The 27,703-nt window shown below is 45.8% G+C and overlaps 1 protein-coding gene across 1 annotated transcript; it reads left to right on the forward strand.

Annotated features, from left to right (window-relative positions):
- Nucleotides 1-16,629: 16,629 nt before the first annotated feature.
- CSRP3 (cysteine and glycine rich protein 3) lies at nucleotides 16,630-26,555 on the forward strand. Its single transcript, XM_059388671.1, has 5 exons — nucleotides 16,630-16,741; nucleotides 21,607-21,775; nucleotides 23,521-23,653; nucleotides 24,799-24,892; nucleotides 26,479-26,555. Exons 1-5 carry the CDS (start codon nucleotides 16,630-16,632, stop codon nucleotides 26,553-26,555), a joined length of 585 nt encoding a protein of 194 aa, XP_059244654.1.
- The last annotated feature ends 1,148 nt before the right edge of the window (nucleotides 26,556-27,703 follow it).

Here is a 27,703-nt window from a genome sequence, read left to right on the forward strand (position 1 = left end):
TGTCAGTGTAGGTTCAATTGCAACAAAGGTACCCCTCTGGTGCAGGATACTGATACTGGGGGGGGGGGGGGGCACCTGTAGGGGCAGGGAACTCTCTCCACCTTCTGCTCATTTTGCTGTAAACCTAAAATTGATTTTGAAAAAATAAAGCTTATTTTTAAAAATGGTAGAACAGCATTTCAGAAAATAGGGTGCTTTTCAGGTGATGCCAAAGGAAATTGTCATAGTCTCTAGCAGGAGTCGGTGACATAGCCAGACTCACCATCCTTAAGACTTCCACTCCTCTCTGTACCTGTGACATATTAAGGAATGCCTTCCCTAAAAACCTGAGTTTAAAACTCAACATCCAAGTACCTTCTCCTCCCTTTGCAAACCATCTCCATGTATGACTTGACCACTTTATTCCCTCCCTCATATTTATGAACCCAAGATTAGATCAACTCATCTTTCTGAGGTCTTTTACCCTGATGTATGGTCTTTCAAACTTAAACGGGCAGAACCCTGATGCTTTAGCAGTAAGGAGTTTTTTATTTGTTGTTTTTGCTTTGATTTTTTTTTTAATTTTTTTAAAACATTTATTTATTTATTTGAGAGAGTGTATGTGAGTGGGGGGAGGGACATAGGGAGAGGATCTTCAAGCCAACACCCTGATGAGTGTGGAGACTGAGATCATGATCTGACTTGAAATCAAGAGTTGGATGCTCGACAGAATGAGGCACCTAGGTGCCCCGATTTTGAATTATTTCTAATATCCAATTTTCATGTAATGGGGCCATAGTCAAGTAAGAGTGTTTTTATGACACTATAGAATACCTCCTCTTATTGCTAAGGGACCATCACACTCAAAGGGAAATAAAGACTTGGTTTTCCTAACTAGAAAATAAGCATCATCAAATTTTAGAATTAGAAGACATCTTGAAAGTCATCTTGTTCAGCATGAACATTTTACAGATAAAGAAATCAGAAAGAGGTACTGACCTGTCAAAGGGCACACAGCAGTTAATAGCAGAGCTGAGACTAGAAAGACACCCGTATCTATCCTTTCCACCCCGTTGCTATTTCCACTTTAGGCACGGCATGAACATTTTGGGGCAGTCAATAAAAAGCTTCCAACGACTCTAAAAATGCCTCCAATCCTTATTTTTAAATTTTAGATGGAGTGGACATAAGGGGAAATAAGTAATTTCTTCTTGCTGAATTTGTGCTTTCTCTTTTGCTGCTTGTTCAGATCTGATAGAAATGTAGCCCTCGTGAGATCTCTCAAAACCACTCAGTTATATAAATAAATTCAACCCAAAATTTTCAAATGGCTACTGGGTGCCAACACCAAGGACACAAAAATAAATAAGACACTCTCTGTTGCCTTCAGGAGTCCACCAGCTAATGAGCCAAAAGGACACGTGAACAACCAGCCAAAGTTTCTTGTAATGAGAAGCGTGAAGTGTTTGGGGGGCCCGGCACAGAGAGGGGCACATCCCTCCTGGAAAAGGGTGGGTGTGGAGGCCTGCACTCAAGAGACAGCATCTGACCTGCTTACAAAAGGATAAGGAAGATTCCCCCCAGAGGGGGCAGGTTAAGGAGGCGGAGGACATTCCAGGCAGAGGACAGAACATGAGCAAAGCAGAGAGGCATGAAAGTGCTGGCTATTTTTAAAGAACAGTGATTAGATTGGAGAGGCTGGAAGATAGGATAAATGAAAGTGGGGTGGTGGGAGAAAAAGGTGGAAAGTTAATTGGGGCAAGATGAAGAAACTTGAATGCCATGTCAAAATTGTTCAACCTGATCTTATAGTGACGGGATGCTAAGGCCAGTCTTCAGGCTCAAGGTGCCATCATCAGATGCAGTAGCAGTGGGAGAGATGGAGAAGAGGAGGAGAAGTCTACGTGGTTGGAGGCGCCTGAAAAAGTCTAGGCAGGACCTCTGAACCTGGACAATAAGAGGGGCAGGGATAAGAAGAAGGGCTGGATTCAAAGGCATCGTTTCAATATCTGTTGTTCACACAGGTGAACAGTCATCGACTCTGCTCAATCCGTGGAAGTCATCTCCTGACAAGACCATCCTACCGATCCACTTCTGAACCTCTGTGAGATGATTCTCAAATTTGTCCATTTGCAGGAGCTTGTACTGCTTCCGGCTTTGTACTAGCAGAGTAGCAAATGTAGGAACAGCAGCTACCGACCCCAAGGGACCACTGAGACAAAGCCCGACTGATCTCTCAGAGCAGGGGGAAGCGGAGGAGCTGGGACTTGGGCTCTGGAAGTCCTCAGACCTACAGGGTTGTCTCTTCCAACAATACACAGCAACCAGATTAGTTAAAATTTCCCTCAGAGCATAGGCTCTAGATTAGAGAACATGGTTTAGGTCCTGACTTTGCCATATTACCATCCATGTGACCTAACCCTTCAAGCTGGGTTCTTCATCTGGAAAGTGGGATGATAATACCTATGTCCTCCCACTGCTCGCGAGAGAGACAGAAACAGAGAGAGAGAGAGAGAGGAAAGAGATCGCTCCCAAGAGAATCAAACACATGGTAGTGCTTTTAAGCTGAAAAGCATTATGTGGGGAACAGTTACTACTATAATCAGCAAGTGATAAATGGCTATAAAAACCAGAAGACCAATAAAAAAAAATCTGGGTGATACAAGTAAATCAAATATTTGTTTCACTACATCTCACTTCATTTCAGTGAAGATGATAATATTTTTTTTTCCTCTCTTGGGAAAAAAAAGGCACCATTTTGACACGCTCAAGTGTTGCTTTGTGCATTTCTTTGCCTTTCATGGATGGGACACATGGCCAGGAGCAGCTTTTGAATGGTAGTTTAAAATTAATTCTCTTTGAAATAAGAACCAATGACAAATGTCAGACCACTGGTGCATAGAAATAGTGAAAAGCCCTAGTTACTCCAAGAATGTGGCTGACATTGAATACATTATGGTCCAATTATGTTTCTTTTCAGAGTAGTTTGGATGAAGCAGATGAAAGTGGAGACTCCGAGGCCTGTAATTTCTTCCACAGTATATTTTCTCTTTGTGTGGCATGATTCAGAGCAGGGGCTTCCGAAGTGGAAGGCAGGCCTGGGAACATGCAAAATAATACTGGAATATAAGAAAAAGAATCAGGGCTTTTATTACGTTAATTATTATCTTTTTTAGTGTGTACTCTGAGATATGTTTCATAAGTACACATTATTACAGTAATGTAGTTAATAATTTATAAATACACACATGTGCACACATATGCATATTTACTTATGAGCGTGTGTATATGCATGTGTGTGTTGCTCAAACTTGTTTACTGAGGGACCAAGAGCAAACAAATTTGGCAATCACTATTGTAGAAGGGTTTTGGAGTTAGATCTGGGTTTGAATTTCTTAGTGATCTGTATTTCTTAGTGATCTATATTTCCCCATGACTTACCAGCTTTTAGTATTCTAGAGCAAAGAAGAGCAGGAAGCAGTAGATTCTAGTCCTGACATTGCCATTGACTCATTGTTGACCCAACTGTGCAGCTTTGGAGGAGTCACTGAGCTTTCATGAGCTGCATTTACTTCATTCCTCACTCAGACAATGGGTATAATAATACCTTCTTTACAAAGCTTTTTTATTTTATTTTATTTATTTATTTGACAGAGAGAGAGATCACAAGGAGGCAGAGAGGCAGGCAAAGAGAGAGGAAGGGAAGCAGCCTCCCTGCTGAGCAGAGAGCCCAATGCAGGGACTCGATTCCAGGACCCTGAGATCATGACCTGAGCTAAAGGCAGAGGTTTAAGACACTGAGCCACGCAGGCGCCCCTCTTTACAAAGTTGTTGAGAGGATTAAATAGAATAATGTTTATTCTGATTTGGGGTATAAAGGTAGTGGTTTAAGGCATGTGTTTGATATTGTCCCCATTGTCCCACCTCACTCTTGCCCGGTTGTCTTCATGTCCTAGATTTCACGAGGGTTACTCATCTATGGCTATTCTGGGGGAACAAGGGGGTGGGGACAGCAGGTCTTAGTCCTAATATTACTACTGAGTTAACATTCAGGAAGTATTGACCGAGCGCTCTGGTACCTGTCCAACACATGCTTAATATTATCTATTCTTCGCAGAATGCAAGAGAAATGTGCTTCATTTTTCAGATGAAGAAACTGCAGAGCACTGCTATCCAGTCGAACTTCAACAATGATGGAAACATGTTATATCTATGCCACATATGGGTATTGAGCATTTGAAACATGGATACTGTGACTGAGGAACTCAACTGCTAATTTCATCTTAATTAATTTCAATTTAGGGGTACCTGTGTGGCTCAGTCAGTTAAGTATCTACCTTTGGCTTAGGTCATGATCCCAGGATCCTGGGATTGAGCCTCATGTCCAGCTTCCTGCTCGGCAGGAGTCTGCTTCTCCCTCTCACTCTCCCCCCCAACCCCACTCAAGCTCTCTTTCTCTCAAATAAATAAATTTTTAAAAATCTTTTTAAAAATTAAAAATAATTTCAATTTAAATAGCCCCATGTGACTAGGGCTACTATATTGTACAGTACAACTCTAGAGGTTGCTGAATTAGCATTGAAGCATAAGGATGAATTATGTCTCCAAATTCCTATGTTGAAGTCCTAACCTCCAGTACTTCACACTATGACTATATTTGAAGGTAGAGCATTTAAAAATAAAATGAGATTGTATGAGTGTGCCCTTGTCAAATATGATTTGTGTCCTTATACATAGAGGAGATTGGGACACAAACACACATGGGGGGAGACCATGGATGCATGTGGAGAAGATAACCATCTACAACCCAAAAGGAGAGATCTCAGAAGAAAGCAACCCTGCTAACACCTTGATCTTGGACTTCAAGTCTCCAGAACTGTGAAAAAATAAATATCTGTTGTTGAAGCCACCCAGTGTAGAGTATTTCTTAAAGTAGTTCTAGCAATCTAATACAAAGGGCTTTTAAATTAGGTGAGAATTTACTTAATTTACAACAGATTTCCTCAATGAATTAATCAAGAATGCATTCTATCACACATATACTCATAGAATTAAAAATGGAGGATACAAAAAAACATGCAAGAAACAGTAGTTGAATGAAGAAAGCAGCAATATTTATAACTAGGTTTAAACAACTACTGATGCATAATGAACAAAACTAATTACAACCTGGAAGTAAAATCCCAAATGATTTACACACGGGATGTGGTAGGCAGATATGTAAACACAAGACCCATGTGAAGGGAGAGGGCAAGGTGGTGATAGTGAACGTGTGATGAGGTTCTTATAAGTTTCTCATCTCATTGGAAAAAAGCAGAATAGAGCCAGAAATAAAAGTAACATTATAGAAATAAAACATAAAAGAAGATTAAGGGGATAAGTCCATATATATATATATATATAATCTCCAAAAATCACAATAAATGTGAATGGGCTAAAATCTCCTTTTAAAAGATGACTCAAATTAGGTAAAACTAAAAATACTGTTAGTCATTCACTCGGCGGGGAGGGGAAAAGTAGGATTGTGGGAGGACGCTTTTACATTTTATCTTAAATACAAACTTCTTGTTTAGTCTTTCATAATAAACATGCATTTCTGTGTTATTTATGTAACTAAAAATATTTTATTTAAGGGTCAGAAGCATTAACCTCGATCCCAGATTTTCTGGCTTTGGAAATAATTTGACTATATATATTGCATTTCACTGTGAACAGACAGATCCCTCCTTTGGCCCTTAATATCTGTATCTATAAAATGAAAGTGGTGGACCACACTTGTGACTTTTAAATTTTGCCCAAACAAGTATTTTATGTGTATGTATGTATTACGTATTTTAGATTTTATTTTTAAATAATCTCTGCACCCAACATGGGGCTCGATCTCACAACCCCAAGATCACTGTAATCACAGTAATCAAGATTACTGATTGAGCCAACCAGGCATCCACAAAGAAGTATTTTATTTATTTTTTAAAGACTTATTTATTCACTTGAGAGAGAAAGACAGAGTGAGCAGGGGAAGGAGCAGAGGGAGAGGGAAACAAGCAAACTCTCTGCAAAACCGGGAGCCCATAATGGGGCTCAATCCCAGGACCCCAACATTATGACCTGAGCTGAAATCAAGAATCAGTTGCCCAACCAACTGAACCACCCAGGCACCCCACCAAAGAAGTATTTTAGAAGCCTTAGGGGATTCAGGGAAAAGTTATGTGAGTGAGACTTTAAGACCACCTACTTATTTCAAGCAAAGAAGTTTTTTTATCTGCTTTATATATTGATGTTCCATTTAAGATTATCTATAGAAAAAGTATTATTATTCTTAAAAACCTACAAATGTTTGTAAGCTGCTATCTTAGAAGACTTCTAAAATTCCTTCTGACTTTAACATTTTGGAGTACTTGCCCTTTCCCCATTTCTATGATGAATACTTCTACCTATAAATGTAGATCAAGGACATCTCATATGGGGTTGTGCTGTGTCCATATTTACAAAATTACCCCAAACTTCCTTACGGGGAAATATTCAATCACACAACCAACTGCTTTGTGAGCATGTAACCAAAGGGCTAATATGGCCGTTTCGGAGGGCTGGATTTCACATACCTCTTGGTTGGATACTACCTACACCTAACCTCAACGTCCAGGTTAATGCTAGAGTATCAAGTACCTTTGCCTGAGAGGTGGATGGCCTGGATTTCAATCTGGACCCCGCCAACCTGCCTAGAACCTGGCCTGGGCAAGTGAGGTGCCTCAGTTTCCTCAGAGACAACATGAAAAATAAGTTTCTTAAATCCCGAACTTCTTGTCACCTATCAAATTCTATAAGTCATATGTGTCCTTGATGCTTGATCAAAGCCAAAAATATGAAAAAAGAAAACCAAAATTATGTACACATCAGGCAAAGAGAAACTAGGCCTCCAAAGAAAACCTAGTTTCATAGAGGCTTATTTATGACAAGGTTTGTCATAAATATGACACACTGCCCATTAAATTCTTAAGTAGAAAAAGATGATGAATGCAGCGATTCAAAACCTTTGAGAGAAAACTTTTCTTCATAGGATGGCAGGCCGTGGAGGGCCAGGACCCTGATGATTAGCTGACCTTTTTTCCTCCAAGCTTCTTTGGAGAGATTATCTAAGTATCATTTCAGACACCCATCACTCTTATTTTTAGCCCTGAGTTCTCTTCACGAGCGCCGTGACCTGTGTCTCGGAGTTCCAGAGGCCTTCCAGATATGGTTCATGATTCATTTGCAGGTACCCTGCATTGATTTCCAGGAAGGTCAGGGGAGTCGGAGCCTGGAAAAATGATTTTCAATAGAAAATCCTTCTTTGCTGTTCTGACCCCTTGATCAGAAATTTACATTCCGCAGATTGATCCCTTAGTGCCATGGGCAGCTGGCAGTTAAAACAGAACCCAAGCAATATTGTTCTCTAAGGGCTCACAGCTGGCGTGAGGGGGACAAAACTCAGGGCTTTGGTCACAGGCTATTTTCAGCGTCTGATAGCAGTTGTGTTACTCATGTCTCATTCACCCTCTCCCCTCGGCCTCCCTCCCACCCTTCCCTCCACGGGCCAATGCTGGGGACGGCCTCCATGTATTTAAAGAGGACGAGAGTCCCCATACTCAGTTGAGCCGACAGAGACCGCACAGGCAGGTACGTGGAGCGACACAGACACTTGGGCTGGGGGTAGGCTGGCTGGGTGGCTGGGTGGGATTCGGTAGAGTCCTCTAGAGTTAAGGGTGTGTTTTGCGTCCCAGGTGCCAGTGTCTACTCTGGTTCTGTGTGAGGAGGGCTCAAGCTGTTCTGCTGTGGACCCAGCAGTTGTTTAACAGAACTCCCCAAAGCGAGATGAGTATTGCGGGGTTCAAGGGAACCTCACAGAGAAATGAGTAAGGGATAATGTTTGGCCTAAGACTATTTCCACGTTGGAATGTTTCCCAGTGTCTTAATCAAAACACCATACCAGTCCCAGAACTACTATATGACGACTGGACGTGGATCTCCGGAAAACTTCCTGCCTTCAGGTCTTCTCTGTGAGGGTGATATTGTCCTAAACAGTTACAAAGTGTACAATACCGCCGAAGCCAGCTTTCCAATGCTCAGACAACAAGAGATCGTGCTATTCAGAAGGTGTGGGCGAAGGACAGGTTTCTATCATTCACCATACCTGCCTTGCGCACGGGCAATGCTCAGTGAAATTTGCTGGTTTAAAATAGATGTTATAGGGCGCCTGGGTGGCTCAGTGGGTTAAGCCACTGCCTTCGGCTCAGGTCATGATCTCAGGGTCCTGGGATCGAGTCCCGCATCGGGCTCTCTGCTCGGCAGAGAGCCTGCTTCCTCCCCTCTCTCTCTGCCTGCCTCTCTGCCTACTTGTGATCTCTCTCTGTCAAGTAAATAAATAAAATCTTAAAAAAAAAAAAAAATAGATGTTATATCCCAAGAAGGTACAGCAACAGGCTTGCTTCTAGTAACTTAAAATTAAATCAACCTCCCCCAAAAAAGGTCCCCCAAAAGACATTGCTACACTGAAAAATCCATTAAAACTCTATTTCATGGGAGGAGAATGCCCTGTGGAGGGGGAGGGGTGATTCCCAGCGTTTGCTCCCCGTTTCAGTCAAGCGTTTGAATGACAGGCGTGAGTGTGACGGAGAATGAATGAGAAGTGGTTTTAAGCAATAGTCTGAGTGGAGATGCTGACCAAAGATCAGAGCCGCCACCTCTAATTTCTGTTCCCATCCCTGTGCTGGGCCAGTGACAACCCCAAGAAGGAGCTGGGTGACAGATCTGAGGAACTCCGCCTTTCTGAATGAGCTTGTGGTGACCATCTTGTGTGTTGGAGCTGGGGTTGGGGGTGGGGAGGCAGCACCAAGGCAGGCGAGGGTGGGGAAATAGAGAGAGCCTTTGTCCTCGGTTCACTTTGGGGACCAAAATCTCAATGCTGGGTACCTCCAAGTCATCACAAAGTATATATGACCCAGAAAATGTAAGGAATTCCTCTGACCTGGTTTTGGTTCCATTCTGATCAAGCTGGTCATTAAAATGAGCCTGACTATTGTCAGAGAGGGCAGTTGACCCCCAGGGCCCGGTGCTCGCTCTGCTCAGGCAGACAGGTGCTTGGCAGCCCAAGCACACAAGCCATCCTTTAGAGACAGAGGAAAGAACCCAGGCAGGGGAAGGAGACAGACAGAGATACAGAGACAGAGATGGGGAGAAAGAGAGGAAAGTGAACATGATCACTCAGCAGGCCAATCACCATAATCCTCCTGAAAGAGGTAGAGACAGAATCTTGGAAGAACACAGACTCAGAAATCTTGGGAATCTGAAGAAGGAAATAGAAGAAAATAGCATCTGTTACTGAGATGGTTCAGAACCCAGTTCTGGACATTATTTAACTTCTCTAGAGTTTCTATGTTCTGCCCAGTCAGATTAAGCTAAGGCCATCTATCTGCGAGGGATTTGTTAGCATCCAAGGAGACGGACTATAGGAAGTACTTTGTAAAGTCACGTAAGACCATGCAAATACGCGTGCCTTTTCAGAAAAGGCCCCAGGCCAAGGCCAGTGGGCTGTAGGAGGATTTCCTACTAAGTGCAAGTGTAAAGAAGAAAGCCCAGAGGTCAGGGTAGATAAAAAGGTGCCTGGGAGTTAGAAGATGATTAATTTGCTTTATAAGAGGAAGGACACAGACAGGGAATATACTACACAGGAAACACAACTCCGTGGCAGGCAGACTTCCCGGTAGAAGCAAGCTGCTCAGATGTCTGGGTGTACCATAGCCAGGGCTGGGCTTCGCAGCCAAAGAGAAGTGTGACGGCTTCGAACGTGAAAAGCTACAGTTATTTGCCGCAGTGGAGAAAAGCAGGAGGAGACAGGGAGGGTCACAAGGGCCACGCGCGGGAGCCTTTTCTGAGCCTCAGCGTGGACCTCGTGGTGGGAAAGGATTGAGCTGATATGGTTTGTGGGCTGTTTACTGCCCTGTGCAGGCACGGAACGCTATTTCACTGTCACAGAAAGTCCCATGAGAAGTCATTCTTCAGAGGAAGAAATGAAAGCTCAAGGAAGCAAAGTAATTAACTTAGACGCGGCCAGGAAGCGGCCGAGCCAGGATCTAAACCAGGGTGCACTGTGCTCTTTAAAAACACGTGTCAGGGCCAACGTAGAGCAAAGTGAGTTTCTGAAAGTCAAATTCGGCCACACATCAGAGGTGATTTCAGAAAAGGTGCAAGGTAAGCTGCGTGTCACAGCTGTGGTTTGTCGCGGGCAGGTGTGTCTTCTCAGAGTTCTCAGAGACAAGAGCCAACACTTGGGCTTACTTCTGTGCTGGGAGTAAGCAACATCGGCTTCCCAGGCTTGGCGAAAGGGCCTCTGGAGAGGGGACTTCATTCATCTGCTCAAACTATAGGACGAAGCCAGTGACCTTGAGTATCCCACACGGGGAAGCTGAAGGGCATGGTCTCCCCGGGCCATGAGGACTCTGCTGGGGCTGGCTGCATCCCTTCCATGTCCCCATCGCCAGCGAGGTCAGCTGGTGTTGGGCACCGGGGCTGCCAAAGCAAGGAAGCAGCTGTCCTGGGGCACAGGCTTAGGACTTTGCCTGGCATGCCGTGTCTGGCACCGGGCACCCGGATCCCCACCCGCGAGGGAGCTCTCTCCCCGGCCGGGCTGCATGTGCGCCTTGGGGCAGCACGCTTTAAAAGCTAAGAAACAAGAGTGGGTTCACAGTCTGAGCCACAGGGGCCACGGAGAAGAAGCCAGAAAAGATTTGCTTGTTTTAAGAAAATGGATTTAAAAGCTGGATATCATATAATAATAGTAAGAATAATAATAGTAATAAGGAAAGCAACAAAATGATTAGACACCTGCCATGTATTATGCATTTGTGTATGTAGTGCCTTAGATATTAGAATGATCCTCTCTAACCTGGAAACCTCTGAAGACAAGCCTTCTCGTCTGTCCTCACATGCATGAGAACAGGACAGTGGGGCTCACAGACTTAGAGCATTTTGTCCAGGGTCTGGCAGACAGCTTTTTTTGAGCCCTGGCCGGGTTCTTTGCAAAGCCCGTGCTGTTCCACTATGCCATCTCACCTACCTGGATTAAGACCGTAGAGAAGAGGCAGTGATTGAGAGGGGACTGTCACTGGGCAGCATTTCTGCAACGTGAGGCTCTAGTCGCTTTTCAGATCCCTACACCTGTCTCAGGGCCTGAAGGAGCCTTGAAGGGGCTTCACAACCCAGTAGTCATGTGGGCAGCTATGCCCCGCTGGGCTAAAGTCAACGGTGAAAGGGAACTCGCCAGCCTCGAAGGAGTTCTCTCCGTGTCTGAATGGCAATGACTCTTAGGGAGGCTTTTATTTTACTGAATTAAATTCAGGCTCCCTGATCCTCCCACCCATGTGTACACTCTGGCCCGTGCGGTGACAAGGGGGTCAGTCAGATCTCAGTTCCCATCAGCTGGGAAGTTTGGTTCATGGAGGTGCTGACCCTATGCTCTCTCCAGTGTGCTGGAAGCAGAGACATGGGATATAGAACGGGCTTCATTCGGGTCTGAATTGCAGCCCTGCTGCTTGTGGGCTGTGTGATCTCAGAGAAGTCACTCAAGTTCTCTGAGTCTCAGTTTTCTCCTCGGCAAAATGGAGATGACAGAATTTGCTCTGTGGGGCTGTTGTATTGAAGATAGTACACACAAAGCAACCAACGTGGAGGAAACAATAAAGAGTAGCTAATTTTTGTTGACTTTTTTAAAGATTTTTTTTATTCACTTGAGAGAGAGAGAGAGAGAGCACAAGCAGGGGGAGGGGGAGAAGTAGGGGAGAAGCAGGCTCCCCAGATCAGTAGAGTCAGTCCCCTCGATCCCAGGACCTGAAGATCATGACCTGAGCTGAAAGCAGACGCTTAACCTTCTGAGACACCAAGACGCCCCACTAATGTTAATATAAGAATACAGCTTTGGAGTCAGAGACCTAAATTCCTATCTCACCATGTGACCGTGGGCAACATAATTTCTCTAAGACTCCATTTCCCCAAAAGTTACCAAAGGCAACTTTTGTAATAGTGTCTACCTTGAAGACAGAGTGAGCTAATCCACAGTGCCTGGCCGAAGGGACACCACACACTTCAGCTTCAATAGTAATATTATTAGATTGATAGTTATTGCTTACATTCCAGATATACGCTCCCATGATACAAAATCTTGGCTTGAGCCAGTCTGGACAATTTAACTCACTATGCAGAATCAGGCTTCTAAAAGGGTGACCACATGAACCCACGCTGAGCCAGAAATGGCATTGTCGCTAATAGTTTCTGCTCGAAGTCATGGCCTAAGGTTCCCTTCCCTCCAACATTCTTTAGCAGACCTCTATAAAGAAGAAACTGAGTCACTCCATGCCTGTTTTGTCTCCCCCACCCACTTCTACTCTAAGGATCACTTTTCAGATCCACAGCTGATAACAGACGAACGGTGAGCGCTGGAGTAGGAAGACGGTGCCATGGCGCATAGCGCGGTTACTCGTTTAAAAGTTCAAATTGAGATGTGACAGTTCAGAGTTACTGCAAATCTAATTAGTTCACACATTTTATTTTTGATGATTTTATTTATTTATTTATTTATTTGAGAGAGAGAGAGAGAGAGCACGCATGAGAGGGGAGAGGGTGAGAGGGAGAAGCAGACTCCCTGCTGAGCAGGAAGCCTGATGCCAGACTCAATCCCTGGACTCCGGGATCATGACCGGAGCTGAAGGCAGTTGCTTAACCAACTGAACCCCTAATTCACACATTTTAGAATACTTGATGGTTTACAAAGGGATTTGAGGTACTTGAACTGTTTCAATCCTCCCAGCAAGAGTGGAACAGATGAGACTCTCGTGCCCATTTTAGAGAAAGTTTCCTGAAGTTCAGAGAGCTTTGCTGGTTTCCCCAGATCACACAGCTTTGAGGAGGTGGGATGGAGCTAGAACTCCAGCCTCCTGCATCTGATCCAGTGCTTTCCCAGGGCGCACTGTGGCATATCCCTGGTATCACAGTTCCCACAGTATTATTCGTGAGGAAACTGACACAGGTATCACCAGGATCTGGGTAGCTAAAAGTTTGGAGCTCACCCTCTTCCTAGCCAATGTAGCAAAACTTGCAATCTATCTTATCTTCAGGAGCCCCAGATTGTCCCCCATTTCAATCCTGACCCTCGACTTCTTCTGTGACAGCACAGCCATCTCCGGGACTGGCTCTGGGGAGTAATGCCAGGTGATATGATGGAGATTGTGACCCAGGTGGCAGATGGGGCTGAGTGACAGGCAAGCCTATATTTAGCATCCTACCTTCAATGACCCTCGCCTGTGCCAGGCAACGCTGATAAACAAATGAACCATCCCTTGGTATCTTGCCAGTATAAACTCACATTCTGGGCCTGGTTAGCAGAGTGTTGAGACACAGGAATTCCAAAGCAATGTGGGAGGCTGAAAAGGTTATGTTTATGAGCCAGGACTTAAATGTGCTTTCAAATCACGGTGATTTAATTAGCAGATTGGTGCTATTTGAATAGCCTGAAGTAAAGGGGGTAACGATGCCTTGCCTGTGACTAGCTCAATACTGCTTTCAGTTCCATCATATTTCACCCAAGTTCAAGGCCACAAGGTCAAGACTAGGACCCATGTCTTCCGAGGTGCTTTACAACACCCTCTGCCTTTTGGCCTTTGAGCACTGGAAGAAGAAATCAGAGATGTCTTCTGTGTTTAATCTTCATAGCTACATTTCCAACTTTTAAAAATGGAACTCAGCACCTGTTTAGTAAAATGCTTACAGATTTCTATTCTGGGTTTCAAGTCCTAATACATGTATGTCAGATATTTTATGATCACTTAAAAAAATAACCTGTGCTAGGATCCATTACGTTCTTAAGAAGGTATTATCTGTAATCTTATCCTCACTTTGAAAAGTATTATGTGTGGACAATTACTGAATGCGCCAGCCTACATCCTCCCAAGGGCTGTCTCTGGCTACCATGAACTTGCAGGCCATGCCAATGAGATTTCCACCAAAGATTTGAGACAAGAAATGTGACCTAGGCTTGTTTTCATTGAAATTTTCCGTCTCATTAATTTCACTAGTGTCACTGTCTCATTTCCAGATCTGTATTACATTTCTCTTCTATTTTATATTATGTTACAATCCAGGATCAAAATGAACATGAACAGAAAACTATGTGATTCTACTCTTTTCCAAAGAATGTATCATCTTTAATTAGAGAAGGGTGAATCTTAGTAAAAGAAATTAGCTAAGAAAATATTCCCAAATGTTTCTTTCTTTCACCTTACCTGGTTTGTAAATAAGGGGTTGGTCAATCCTTGAAGATCTATACCAACCGTAGAGACCTAAATTTTTTTTTAAGATTTTATTTATTTGTTTATTTGACAGATCAGAAGTAGACAGAGAGAGAGAGAGAGTGGGGGAAGCAGTCTCCCAGCTGAGCAGAGAGCCCGATGCGGGGCTAGATCCCAGGACCCTGAGATCATGACCTGAGCTGAAGGCAGAAGCTTTAATCCACTGAGCCACCCAAGCGCCCGAGACCTAAAATTTTTAATGGAGTCAAAAATAAGCAATTTGGGCTCTTTTAGAAGATATTAAGATATGCTTTTCTGTGTGCTCTTTTCTCTACCTGAAATGTCCTTCCTCCTTTTCTCTATCTGGTAAACTCGTATTCACCATACAAAAGGTCAACATGGACTCCTCCAACAACTCGTGTCTTTCACCCCCAGTCTAAACGTGGGTAGCCATAGTCTCCTTTGAGTTTGCATGGTGCTCTCATAAGGTTCTTCTTTGGTACAGGGTATTCTGGCTCCTGCTTCTTCCTCTAGAATGTGGTCTTCTCATTCTAGGTGACACAAATTATTTATTTTTATACGTTTTCTTCCCCTTGATCCATCACCAAGTTCCTAGTACAGTGCTTGACACATGATAGGTAGGTAGTAAATACATGGTAAGCAAAGGCATGTAGATTGGATTCCAAGCCTTTCATTTCAAAATCCATTGTTCTTTCCTCCAAAAATCTGAACTACAGAAATAGATGCACTAGATGTTTCCTCTAAAAAAAAGTTTAAAGAGTATTTTCTAAAATTCTATTGAATAAAAAGAAGGGCCTGCTCCTATGAGAGGAAGGGTAGGATGTTCCTAACTAACCTCATGCTGTTCTTGGTAAATGGGAAAGCTCTTTACAGGGACATTTAGGTAGAGATGTTTCCTTTGGTTCTGGTATCAGGTTTAGTGGCCTGTTTGCTATTTGCCTTCTATTTCTTAGCAAAATCTGTCTTTGTTGGACCGTTGACTTGGGAGGGCTTAGCATTAATCACCAACTATTATAAGAAGGTGACTGGCTTCCCAGAAGGGAAAGAGAAGGTCAGAAGCAGCCACTTGGAAGGGCCTGATAGTGCTTGGTGTCAATGACAAGATGACATACCAGGCTTCTTAGAAACCAAAGGATCTCAGAGAAAATTCAGCCCCGCAGAGCTGGCAGGATTTCAGAAATTTCACTGACTATGGATGGCTGATTTTAGTTCTGCTCTGGGAAAAGTAACAACTGGATGCATACTTATGCATAGATGCAGAAAGAAAGGGAAAGTTGTTTTTTGATGCCCCTACTTGTCTGGTATCTCTCACTCAAATGCTATGGTGAGGAGACAACGAGGACCTGGGGCTGTGACTAGCAGCTGCTCCTTGCAGCAGAACATCCTGGAAGGGTGTGGGAGGACACGTGGCACTATCACCCAGCTCCTGGGATCACACCTGGCACCATGAGTTCTGCCAAGTCCCTTCCTTTGGTGCTATATACACACCAAATGGGGTGTGTATATAGGGGGGGAAGAATGACTCTCTTCATAACACAGGTGGGGAGCCATGCAGTTCATCTCACTGCCCACGGCCACCGGCGGAAGCTCTGAGAGCCGAAGGCAGGTGTTCAGACTACTCAGCTAGTGTAGTGCTTCCTGCTTGGGTCTAAGGGATAGGAGGAATAAATCTGAATGGGAGAGCTTCTCTGTCATAGATTTTTATCAGCAAGATTAGCTAAGGCTTTGCTGCCCAAACAATGGTCCACTATGAGTAGCATCAGCACTGCCTGGACGCGGTTAGGAATGCAGAATTCCCTGCCTCACCCACATCTATCTACCAAACCAACATCTGCAGAGTAGCAAGATCTGATGTGATCTGAGAAGCACCAAGCTAGGTAAGAAGATATGCCATTTTCATAGATTATCCCCACTTCCACTGGAATGTTTAAAATTTCAGATACAAAAAATTATATTCAGTATTTGTTTACAATTTTATATATGCAAAATTAGCTCATCTATTCCTTCCAAGAACCTTGAGAGGTATCTAGGGGCAGGTGCTACTGAAATTTAACAGAAGAGGAAACTGAGTCCTAAAGTAGTAAAGTGACTGGCTCAGAGCCATCTGAGTGTCCAAGCCCATTCAGAGACATGCACACAGTATTTGCTCAACGCATGGATGCATGCGTACACAAACCACCAAACACACTGGGGCTGGATCTGGTCTTCAGACCACAGTACTACCAGGCACTAGTGCACTCCTGAGATTACCAACATTCAGAGTACATTTCCTTTATATCCTGTTAGACTTGACCTTGGTCAGAAGGTCTTCAAGATGCCAAACTGGGGCGGAGGAGCAAAATGCGGTGCCTGCGAAAAGACAGTCTACCACGCAGAAGAAATCCAGTGCAACGGAAGGAGTTTTCACAAGACCTGCTTCCACTGCAGTGAGTCGGGTGAACAGCACGAGGGCCCCATAGCACCCAGAGGGCATTTCAAAGTTCACATTTAGCCACAGATACTGTGTATCAGTGGTCCTCAGGCTCTGGTCCAAGGACCAAAAGCAGCAGCAGTACCTGGGAACTTAATAGAAATATCACTTTGGGAGCATCTGGGTGGCTCAGTCAGTTAAGTGTCTGACTCTTGATCTCAGGGTCATGAGTTCAAGCCCCACATCGGGCATGGGGTTTGGAGTTTATTTTTATAAAATAGAAATATCACTTTGGGTCCCCACCTAAATGGATGGTATTCTCCTGAGCACCGTCTTGCCAACTGCTTGCCCAGCTCGGAGGCCATTTCCCTGCTGCTCAAAGTCAGAACAAGCTAGCCTGCTGCTGCCACCATGCTGAGAACCTTGACCCAGGAGCAACATTTACAAAGTGTGACTTGGCAGAGAGAGGAAGCCATTGCTTATCTGGAGCCAGGATGGATCTGGCTCTAGGTTGTTCCCACTGGCCAGTGTTTTGAAGCCGGCTATGACTGGTCTTTCCGAAAGAAAGAACCTGTGTCAGGTGAGGGGCAATGCAGCCAATTCTAGAACAGTCCAGAAGGGAAGAGTTTGGGGCCTAGGCACCAGTAGGCTGACAAAGGATATCTTTATCATCATCAGCTGGATACAGATGCACAAATGCCAAAACTGGGGGGAATACAAATCCCGGGGTCCATCTGGAAGTCTGGCCCAGACTGACCCATGACTTTGGACAAATCACTTCTCATCTCTAAACAGCTGCAGCAGAGCCTGGAGTAGAACCTGTACCTTCAGACCCTCAGTCCTGTCCCTTCGACATGACTTCATTCTAGAGGTTTCAATGGCTAGTCCAGTTCTAGGAGAACAGTCTTTTTTGGCTACCTACCTTCCTTGCTTTGCACCTGTATGTCTGGCTTAAGGGCTAACTTTGCTGGACATTTGGTAGACCCCCCCATAAACGTGGCTCCCCACACGACCTCCACAATCTAGCCCAGTAGCCATAAAGCATCACATTGCCCCAAACTCTTTAACACAGAACTTCAAGGACTGGAGGCACTTTGTCCTTAAGCTGCCAGAAATAATACTGGTTTACCCACTGCAGGAGTTCCCATGATCTCTTATCTTCTGTGGCAAACCGAGTTCTCACTGAAGAATAGGGGATACACAGCTCTCAGTGTCTGTGTATCCATTGCCTTGGGTTCTAGCAATGGGTAATTTTTTTGAGGTGGGGAAGGGCAGAGGGAGAGGGAAAGCATAAATATTAAGCAGGCTCCATGCCCAGCATGGCAGACCCTGACACAGGGCTCAGTCCCACAACCCCGAGATCATGACCTGAGCAGAAATCAAGAGTCCAACGCTTAACTGACTAAACCACCCTGCCCAGCGCCCCAATGAGTAATTATTTTAAGTCATCATACACACCCATCAGACTCAACATTATTATTCCAGCTACCCAGAAGTCATTGCTCAAGAGTGCCTTCTATGACCTTCTGGCTTTTGTCCAAAAATACCTAGTGTTCTTTAAGAAGAGGCGGTTCGAGGAATAACAGAAAGTTCCCTGGAATTAGAGTACAAATGACTAGGTCTTGAGTCTGGGTTCTGCCATGTAAAAGTGCGTGACCTTGAGCAAGTGATTCCACCATCGTGAGCCTCACTTTCCCCGTCTATAAAACAGAGACGACAGCACCCACCATACCTGTGTTGTCACAAGATGAAAACTAGGTTCCCGATCAGGCCTCTGTTCTCCTCTGATCCACTTTACTGAGTGAGAACAGGACATGGTAGGGAAGTTTTCCATGGTCAGGGGTATCTTGTTTTCCTCAAGTGGCAGGAAGATGTCTTGTTCAACAGAGCCGTGATGGAAGGGATGTGAGCATTTGCTGGTACAGCCCTTCTAACGCTTTGATATTGTCCTTAGAACTCACGGGTGGGATGAGGACCGGAGCAGCACACATTTCTGTGGGAGTGGACAGAAGGATCCTGGGGAGGAGCATGCTTTTCTCTTTTACCACCCCATGACGTGCCTGTCTGCAGGCCAACCTGTTGTTGTCATGAATAGGATTCTGAAAAGCAGAGCCTACCTTAGCTTGTCCTCTGGCCAGTGTTCTCCAAACTTCTAGACAACCTTCATCCTTCTTACCAGTGTTGTCCGAAAGAAATGTCATGCAAGCCACACATATACATTTAATGTTTCTAGTAGGTATATTTTTAGAAAGGTATAAAGAAGTGACATTAATTTTAAAACATTTTATTTAACCTAATATGTCCAAAAATTATAATTTCTACATGTAATCAACAGACACATCATTCATGGGTTATTTTATATTCTTCTTTGCTTGTAATTAGTGATAGAAATAGGTGTGTCTTGCACTGACCGCCCATCACATACACAGAAGGGAGCAGCTGCGGTGGCACCTGGGTGCAGAAGCTAGTCAGGCCCCAGGGGGTGTGGCTATAGGAAGGATGCAGGCATGATGGGGTATACACAATCCTGGAGGGATGGACTGGAGCAGAGGTCAGAGGCCCTGAGGCCAGTCATGGCTTTGCTACTTACATGCTGAGAATCATGGACAAGTCACTGACCATGATTCCCATGGGCCTGTGTGCATTCATCTACTCACTCACTCATTCATTCAACAAACGTTCACAGCGGACTAACTCCGTGCGGGCCCCATGCTATGTTCTGAGGATATCAAAGTAAAAGTGTTTTGCTCAAGGAACTCAGAGTCTAGAACACCACTGAATACTGGAGATGCTTTTCTGGAGACTTGCAGCTGACAGTAATAAGAAGGGTAGAGATAGACAGTATATATATTTAAATGCAAGGCATTTTTCTCCAAAAATTATTCCTCATAAGAAGGGTTTGCCTTGTCTTCAAAGCCTTATGAAGTATCTCATGCTGTAGGATAGTCTCTCGATTTTCTGTTTTACAGGGAATTTTTAACACATACAATGTTGACTTAATTGTTCAATGAATTTCCATAGACTCATTTCCCCATCCATACAACCACCAGCCCCTTGTCCACAACTTTGTGCTTCCTCACTCTCATATTCAGTTACTATGTTCTTAAATAAAATACAGTTTGGGGAAGGCATAGTACTCTGCAACAGCTTCATTCAAAGCTGGACAGCCTTTGAAGGTCACTTGAACGGCTTAAAAACAAAAAAGGAAGTAAGTAAATGAATGCACATGTTAATTCACTCTTGGGGCTACAACCTCACTATGACAAGCAGTGAGTACAACCTTAAACAACCTTTAAGGATCACTGTTATAAGCAATGCAGCGACTTATTAAGTTACAAAAATCCTACATTCTTTAAAATATTTTATTTATTTATTGAGAGGGAGAGAGTGTGCCAGTGAGGCTAGTGGCAGAGGGAGAGAGGGAATCACAAGTAGACTCCACGGCAGGCACCAAGCCTGATGCAGGGCTCGATCCCGCAACCCTGAGATCATGACCTGAGCCAAAATCAAGAGTCAGACACTTAACTGACTGAACCACCCAGTGCCCTCTACATGTTCTTTAAAGCTGTTTGAATGTGATGCTGATAGGAAGTTCTGGTTGAGACACAAATTGCAGGTGACAGCCTCCCGCTCAAGTATAAACAGGGTTGGCCCTGAAAGATGCAGGCAGAAGCGGGGAGCTGGAGAGCTGAGTCAGCTGCCTCAAAAAGATACCAGTGATAGGGAGACCCTGACGGTGAAGGTGCGGAGAAAGAATTTGGATACACTCATTTCCTGAATGTGTGGAAGATTTGAAAAAGGAAACTCTCCAAATCAACCTATTATTGATTGATATTATTAAATATTAGGAGGTTTTAACACTTTCATTGTCATCCTTGAAAGTTTATTTTTAAAGATTTTATTTATTTATTTGACAGACACAGATCACAAGTAGGCAGAGAGGCAGGCAGAGAAGGTGGGGGAAGCAGGCTCCCCGCTGAGCAGAGAGCCCAATGCGGGGCTTGATCCCAGAACCCTGAGATCATGACCTGAGCCAAAGGCAGAGGCTTAACCCACTGAGCCACCCAGGTGCCCCCTCTTTTTTTTTTTTTTTAATTTTAATTCAATTAGCCAACATATAGTATATCATTAGTTTTAGATGGAAAGAGTTTATTTTTTCAAATTGGCAAAACAAACAAACAAACAAACAAAAACCCAAAAAATTTCTCTCTATATATCTTCTTTTTGGAAAATGGAGGCTTGTCTTATATCCTTTCTATTATGGGGGATACTTTATACTGGGTAATGTACGGTGACCTGGGGCTAAGCCAATATAAGCTGAAGGTCTACCCCTTCACCACCTCCTGCTTCCAGAACTGGATGAAAAGTAGCCTCAGTGGTAGCTGTCTCCTTGCATAACAAAGGCCATGGTAAGTAGAGAAACTGCTGGACCCTGATTCTGATATAATTAAGGGGAAATAAACTCACCCCCAGTCTCAGCCCCTTATCCCCTACCCACCCCTGCACACATGCAGACACACACTCTCCTGGTGTCATCTGGGCTGAGACACTCAAGGATTCAGCTTGTTCGGATTCAGGGACAATATTCTCAGCTGGTCCAAGACCACACAAGCCCGTTGCAATCCTGGCCTCCCCCTCTGTCTAGATGGTCTCCACTGAGCACATTCTGTCCCTTCTCTGCTTCCCAGTTTCCTCACCTATGAAATCAGGGGTGCCGTGGGGTCCACAGCTCAGAGTGCTCTGGGTCAGGATATCAGAGCTGTGCTCTTGGCCAGAGGGCCCCTCTCGCTGGGTCTCTTGGCCCTGAGGATGGCATCAGGGCTTCAGGGAAGGCGGGGAGGAACCATGGCCCCAGCCCCCTGACCCTCCCTTTCCCGGCAGTGGCCTGCAGAAAGGCTCTCGACAGCACCACGGTTGCAGCTCACGAGTCCGAGATCTACTGTAAGGTCTGCTATGGGCGCAGGTACGGCCCCAAGGGGATCGGGTACGGACAAGGCGCTGGCTGCCTCAGCACGGACACAGGCGAACATCTGGGCCTCCAGTTCCAACAGTGAGTTATTGCCCTGTTTCTCCCAGCCCGGTAGAGCCCCAGCTATCGGGACAGTTCATTCTGTTCCCATAGCAACGTTTTCTGGAAGTGGGAGAATGGTCTCAGTTGTTGACTTGCCAACAATAGGAATACTCAGTCTGACCAAGTTTTAACAATGTGTCATCTCTCCCAAGGCTCTCTTCAAATTATCTGCCTTTCTAAAGAGCAATTACTTTTACACCATGGCTCTTGGTTTGCATGTCAAGAGAAACCCAGAAAGTACAGCTTTTCCATTGTTTGACCTTTGCCAAAACTGCATGGAGTCTCGTTTCTTCCTCTTTGAGTGTTTCGGTGCAAATCACATACATATGGCCCGGAAGCAGTGGACATTCACTGTGCGCTTGTCACTAAAAAGATTTCTTCCCTCGGGCTGTAATATGATTAACATCCACATCACAGGGAGGGTGGGTCTGCAGGAAGGGCAGTGGGCCCCCCCTAGCTGCCCACTGACCACACAGTGCTGACGTTCCCCCGGCCTGATCAAGGGAAGCCGGACTATCACCCTGTACAAGCGCCATCTACCAGGCTGGCCTACGATCTTGATGATGACGCTGCCTTCCAGCCCGGAACTGAGTACAGACCGACAGACACTCACCCACAGTGCTGTCTGGCCAGCTGGTGTCCAGGCTCAGCTCCACAGTGGGACTAGACAAGAAAGGGTCACCCAAGACAGTGGCCCATGGAGGGCCTCCCCCAGAGAGCAGAGTTAGACCATCTAAACTGTCATCTGGCCCCTTCCAAAGAGGTTAGGCCATGGTAGAGCCTGGGAAAATAGTGCAGGGATGTATGACCAGTCATTTGAATTTTTCTCATCACTCAGTGAACAACTGAACACTGTTTAGTGAAGACAGGTACCGACCACGTTCTTGGCCACACGTTGCTTGAAACCCACTCTTCTCTGTTAGGGCTTCCTTATGATGCTACACCAAGAGGGACAAGAGTCCACAGACCTGGGTTTCATCCCAGTCCACCAGTCATGAGCTGCCTGACCTTGGTATATGTGCTGCCGAAGCGAGCACGAGCTGCCTGACCTTGGGCTGGTGCCCCTGGAACCCTTGCTCTCCCCCAACCAGCCCTGCCTGTCTTAGAGGTTATGATGAGAAGCAAGTGGTAAATATACAAGGAAACGCCAACAGAGATGGAAATGAGGTGGGGGTTTTCTGCGCTTCTTAGATGTCGCTCACACTGGGCAAGGTCACCCTTTGAGGCAGGATGACTACCTGAACCGTGACAAGGACACATCGGTGTATTGGGCTGAGGTTTGCTTATGATCAACTGTCAAGATCCCAACTTGCTCTGTAGTATCTTCAGAGCTCACTCCATAAAGCAGACCAGTAGGCTTTGAGATGGTACAGAAAAATCTAAACACTGGCAGCAATGCTAACATGACAACAACAACACAAGCTAATGCACATGGAACCCTTACTAAAGGCTTTACAAGGGAAAGGAAAAATTTAAGCCAATGACAGCAAGGTTTGTTAGCCCTTACTACCTCCCAGGAGACACTCAGACTTCTAGGAGCTCTCCTCATGTCCCCTCATGCACCCTCCTCAACAACCCTGTAAGGAAGGCACCATGATTACTCCCCTTTCCCAGACGAGGAGTCTGAAGCACAGAGAAGTTAAGTAACTTGCACAAGGTCACACAGCTAAGCCCCCTTTGCCAACAAGGTCTATAGGTTTCATTTATTTTTCTGTTCCCACCAGGTCCCCAAAGCCTGCACGCTCAGCCACCACCAGCAACCCTTCCAAGTTCACCGCGAAGTTTGGAGAGTCAGAGAAGTGCCCCCGATGCGGAAAGTCAGTCTATGCTGCTGAGAAGGTGATGGGAGGTGGCAAGGTAAGGACTGCCGTGGGAGCCAAATGGGACTTGCTCATCTGCACAGGAGGAATGAGAGAGGAGAGTAGGAACTGTGCGCAGGTGGGAGCCAGGCCCTTTATCCTCCTTTGCTCCCGGGAGCCATGTTAGGAGCCACCCATCCTCACCCACTTTCCTGGGCTGTGGCCGCCACTCGGCAGAGCCCTTGGAAACTAGAACTGGTGCAACTCGATGCAACAAGTTTCAGTCCACTGGGCAGAAGGTGCCCAGCTAGAAGGTTGGAGATACAAAGGTACATGAGCCCCCTTGTCCTTCTGTGTCCAAAATCCTTCCAGAAAGGTGTCAGCCCTGTGAGCCCATCATCACTGTGTAACTCAGTCGCCACAGATGGATAGAGCAGACCCCTCAGGGCAGTGAGAAGCATCTTTGTTCACAAGGGTCTTGGCAATTAGGGAAGTCACCCCATGTCTGAGACATTACCGCACACTTGCCCTACAAGCTCTGGTTTCAGGGTATTCGCCGAAGGGTTTGGGCCTGATGGAGGAAAACAAAAACCCATTTATACTGAAGCGGAGAGGGATGGGTGGAAACAAGGGTCCTGGAGTGTCTGATCTCAAATATGAGGGCAGTCTCCACCCTAAGACTGGCTCCTTGAAGATGTATGAGAACCCAAGGCTGTGCCTGGGGGACAGGCAGGCGTGCGGAAGGAAGCCATCTTGTGAAGATCCGAGCCCTGCGACTCTCTTCCATGGGAAACACACAGAGTTCAAGCAAAGCTGAATTCCTGGTTAATTGCCTTCTTTCTTCACTTCTTTTCTTCTTTAACTTTATATTCAGTGTAAATGAACGTATTCAGTGCCCCCAAGTTCCTTTCTCTGTACTTTATACCTTGATCTTCTAGAAGGAGGAAGCCCTTTTCTATTTAGTGTGTTCTGAAGGAATACACACAGTGATCACTTTGATAAATTTATTTGTAGGGGTTCTGAGAATTGCTGGCCAAATCCATTTTCTCTGAACCCCTGGAAAAATTATTCTGGGGTCAATGAGACGTGTGAGAGGTTAAGATAGTGGCACTCCTTTATATGCTGCTGGTGAGTTCTCACACGGAAACAGAACGTGCTGCCCCCCACACTAACGTAGCGCTCCCACTCTTCTGCACCCCTCAGCCTTGGCACAAGACCTGCTTTCGCTGCGCCATCTGTGGGAAGAGTCTAGAGTCCACGAACGTCACTGACAAAGATGGGGAACTTTACTGCAAAGGTGAGTGGTTCCAGGGACTCTCATGTTTTCCCAAGGAGGATTCTCAGAGGATAAGTTGTGTCCAGCCAAGAGGCTTGTGTTTGCCAGGAGGCACGGTTGCTCAGCCTGGGCAGTTTGGGTTCTCAGGATGGGAAGCAAAATCCCCAGAGGGAAAGAATTCTACACCCCCTGACCCAGCTCTGGCCCTCTCCATTGGAGCATGTGGTGGGAGAGACCAGATGCTTTCAGATGCTCAGTGGTTCAAAGCAGCCTGAAGGGGGAGGGGACATGGAGAAACAAGGTCCTCACTCTGGTCCTGCAAGAGGCCACAGGCCTCAATAAACAGCATCACATTCCCTTCTGAAAACCCAAACGCCCTCTACCTACCTGAGCGGTGGTTACGGGTGACTAAGGGAGAATGAACTCTCTTTAGTTCATTAGACTAAATAACAGTTCATTAGTTTAGAGAGTCTGACTTCTCTTTGGTTCATCAAGACAGACTATATCCTTCCCTCCCTCCCACTCTTGCTCTCTCTCTCCTTCCTTCCTGGCGTTTCTCTTTCTAATGTTGCGTATCACTTAGTGATCACAGGGACAGAACTGAGGAACAGGTTTTCCTTCCTGTCCCCCCTGCTCTACCCCCAGATGCCTCCAACGGTCCCTTTGTCTTGCAGAGAGGAAGAGAGGCTAACTCTCTTCTGATGCTAAGAAAAGGGAGGGACGCATTAGGGGCAAGGAGCTGTCCCCTCAGCCCCAGAGCCACAGTTTCTCAGTGGGGAATCTCCCACCCTTGCACAGAATGATGGTGTCCCTCGGTCTCCAAGTGCGCGTGGTAGAATGAAGTGAGAGGAGCGATGGGGAAGAGCAGTGGGAGGCCATTCCTCATCAAGACCGCGGGATGCCAAAGCTTTGCTCTTGGGGAGATGGAATGCAAAGGAACGCACTATCCCACGGGAGGTGCCTTCTTCCGACAGTGGAGAGCACAGAGGGTCCTTAGCATTCGCAGGCCAAAACCCCTAAAATGTTGCTGCAGTCAGCTGACAGAGTGACACGTAGACAACCTTGCTGTCAAGGGAACATAGCCCCAGTACCACACAGTGCGGCAGCACCCAGAGGCGAGTGAGCAGCTTGGGGCGTTAGGGGAAGCTTCTTGGAAGACGAGCCTCCTCGGGTCTTGGAGGGTGAATGGTGGGGGGACATTGGTGGGGGGCATTCCAGGAACGGGGAGCAGTGCGTGCACCGGCACCCAGGCCAGGGCACTGCGGTTCATTCCAGGGACCCTGGGTCGTTCCGTGTGCCTGGGGTGTCAGGAAGGAGGCAGAGGCAGGAGGGGACCAGGCTGGCAGGCAAGCAGGGGCCACTTCACGTTCACGCAAATGATTAAATGCCTGTGAACGCTGAATCCTAAGTGCCCAGAAGTATCAACCATCTTTATCAGCAGATTGAAAGTCCGTGCAGTTCAACGTACTCCCAAGTTAACTTGGGAATCCGTGTGTCACAAGGATGCCTCTCAGAGCTGGAAGGCCTGCATCAGACCCCAGGAAGCGTGATGATGGTCTAACCAACCCTTTCTCTCTCCCTTTTACCCCCTCCCTTCTCGTTCACAGTTTGCTATGCCAAAAATTTTGGCCCTACAGGTATTGGGTTTGGAGGCCTCACACAACAAGTGGAGAAGAAAGAGTGAAAAGTGCGTGTATTTCCACCAGTCTTTCACAGTTGCCGAGTCCTCCTGCCAGACGGGAAGCCTGGCCCCATCATCCCCTTGTTGGGGCCCGGGCAGTATTTCTCTTCAGAAGTGATCATAGTCTTTACCCAAAGTTAGGAAACACTTTTGGAAGAAGAGTATTAGCAGTTTAACCTGTAACAAATGCGTTATTATTTCTGACACCTGGGGGTGGGAGAGGCAATAAATGCTTTGGCGGCACCTTGTGTCTCTGTATCTTTTCTGTAGAATAGAGGGCGAGTTTCAGGGAAAAAGAGAGGGGTTTCAAAAAACTCACTGTAAGGATGTCATGAATCTCGGTGTCCCCTGGGGACGGTGTGAGCAGGAGGAACAAGAGGCAAAGGAGAGAGGGCTTCCAGAATCTGCCCGCGGAGCTGCTTTCTCGCTGCTGGCAGAGAAGGAAACGGGGTTCCGGAGGAAGCAGACAACATGAGACCGAATTCTGGAAGGAACATCAAAACCAAAAAACTGCTGAAGCGTCAGTCCTTTTGTCCTACGAGGGGCTTCGCAATCTTCACACATTTCATGAAAACCCGGAAATGGCAACAGACTGAGGAGTTTGCTTCTGTGTTATAAACAACGGGAGGATGATTTTCTTTTATTCTGGGACAATTCCCTAGGGTTTAGCAATTTTCTGAAACCCTCTCCTACGTCAAATTGCCGGCCTCACCCATGAAATGCAGCCAATTAATGTCTCTGCCTCCTCAGCAAGTTCTCAGCAGCCCAGGCGTGCATATTTTCTTGGGGCTCTGCTTTTAACGACGACTGCATCTCGCCCGCCCCCGGGAGAATTCTGATTTCTGGGAGGAAATGAAAGCAAGTGAGTGTCTAGACGAAATCATGGGTTCATCTCTGCTCCAAGGCTCAAGAAGGCTTTCTTTTAAAAGGAGCTCTTACTTCGGGGCTGACGACACACGTTATCGTATAGACAAAGCCCCTCACTCACTTGGTTACCTACTAGTTTTTGGATACTCAAAATGCAATTACATTTTATCATGTTCTCTGTTGGATTGGTATGGATAGAATGGCAGGGGTTGTGTCTCATTCTACCTTCAAAGAGGTAAGGTAGAAGTACGCTTTATTTGTCCAGAGACCCCATGCTGGGGTAA

Source organism: Mustela nigripes, chromosome 1 (assembly GCF_022355385.1).
Source record: "Mustela nigripes isolate SB6536 chromosome 1, MUSNIG.SB6536, whole genome shotgun sequence".
Taxonomy (NCBI): domain Eukaryota; kingdom Metazoa; phylum Chordata; class Mammalia; order Carnivora; family Mustelidae; genus Mustela; species Mustela nigripes.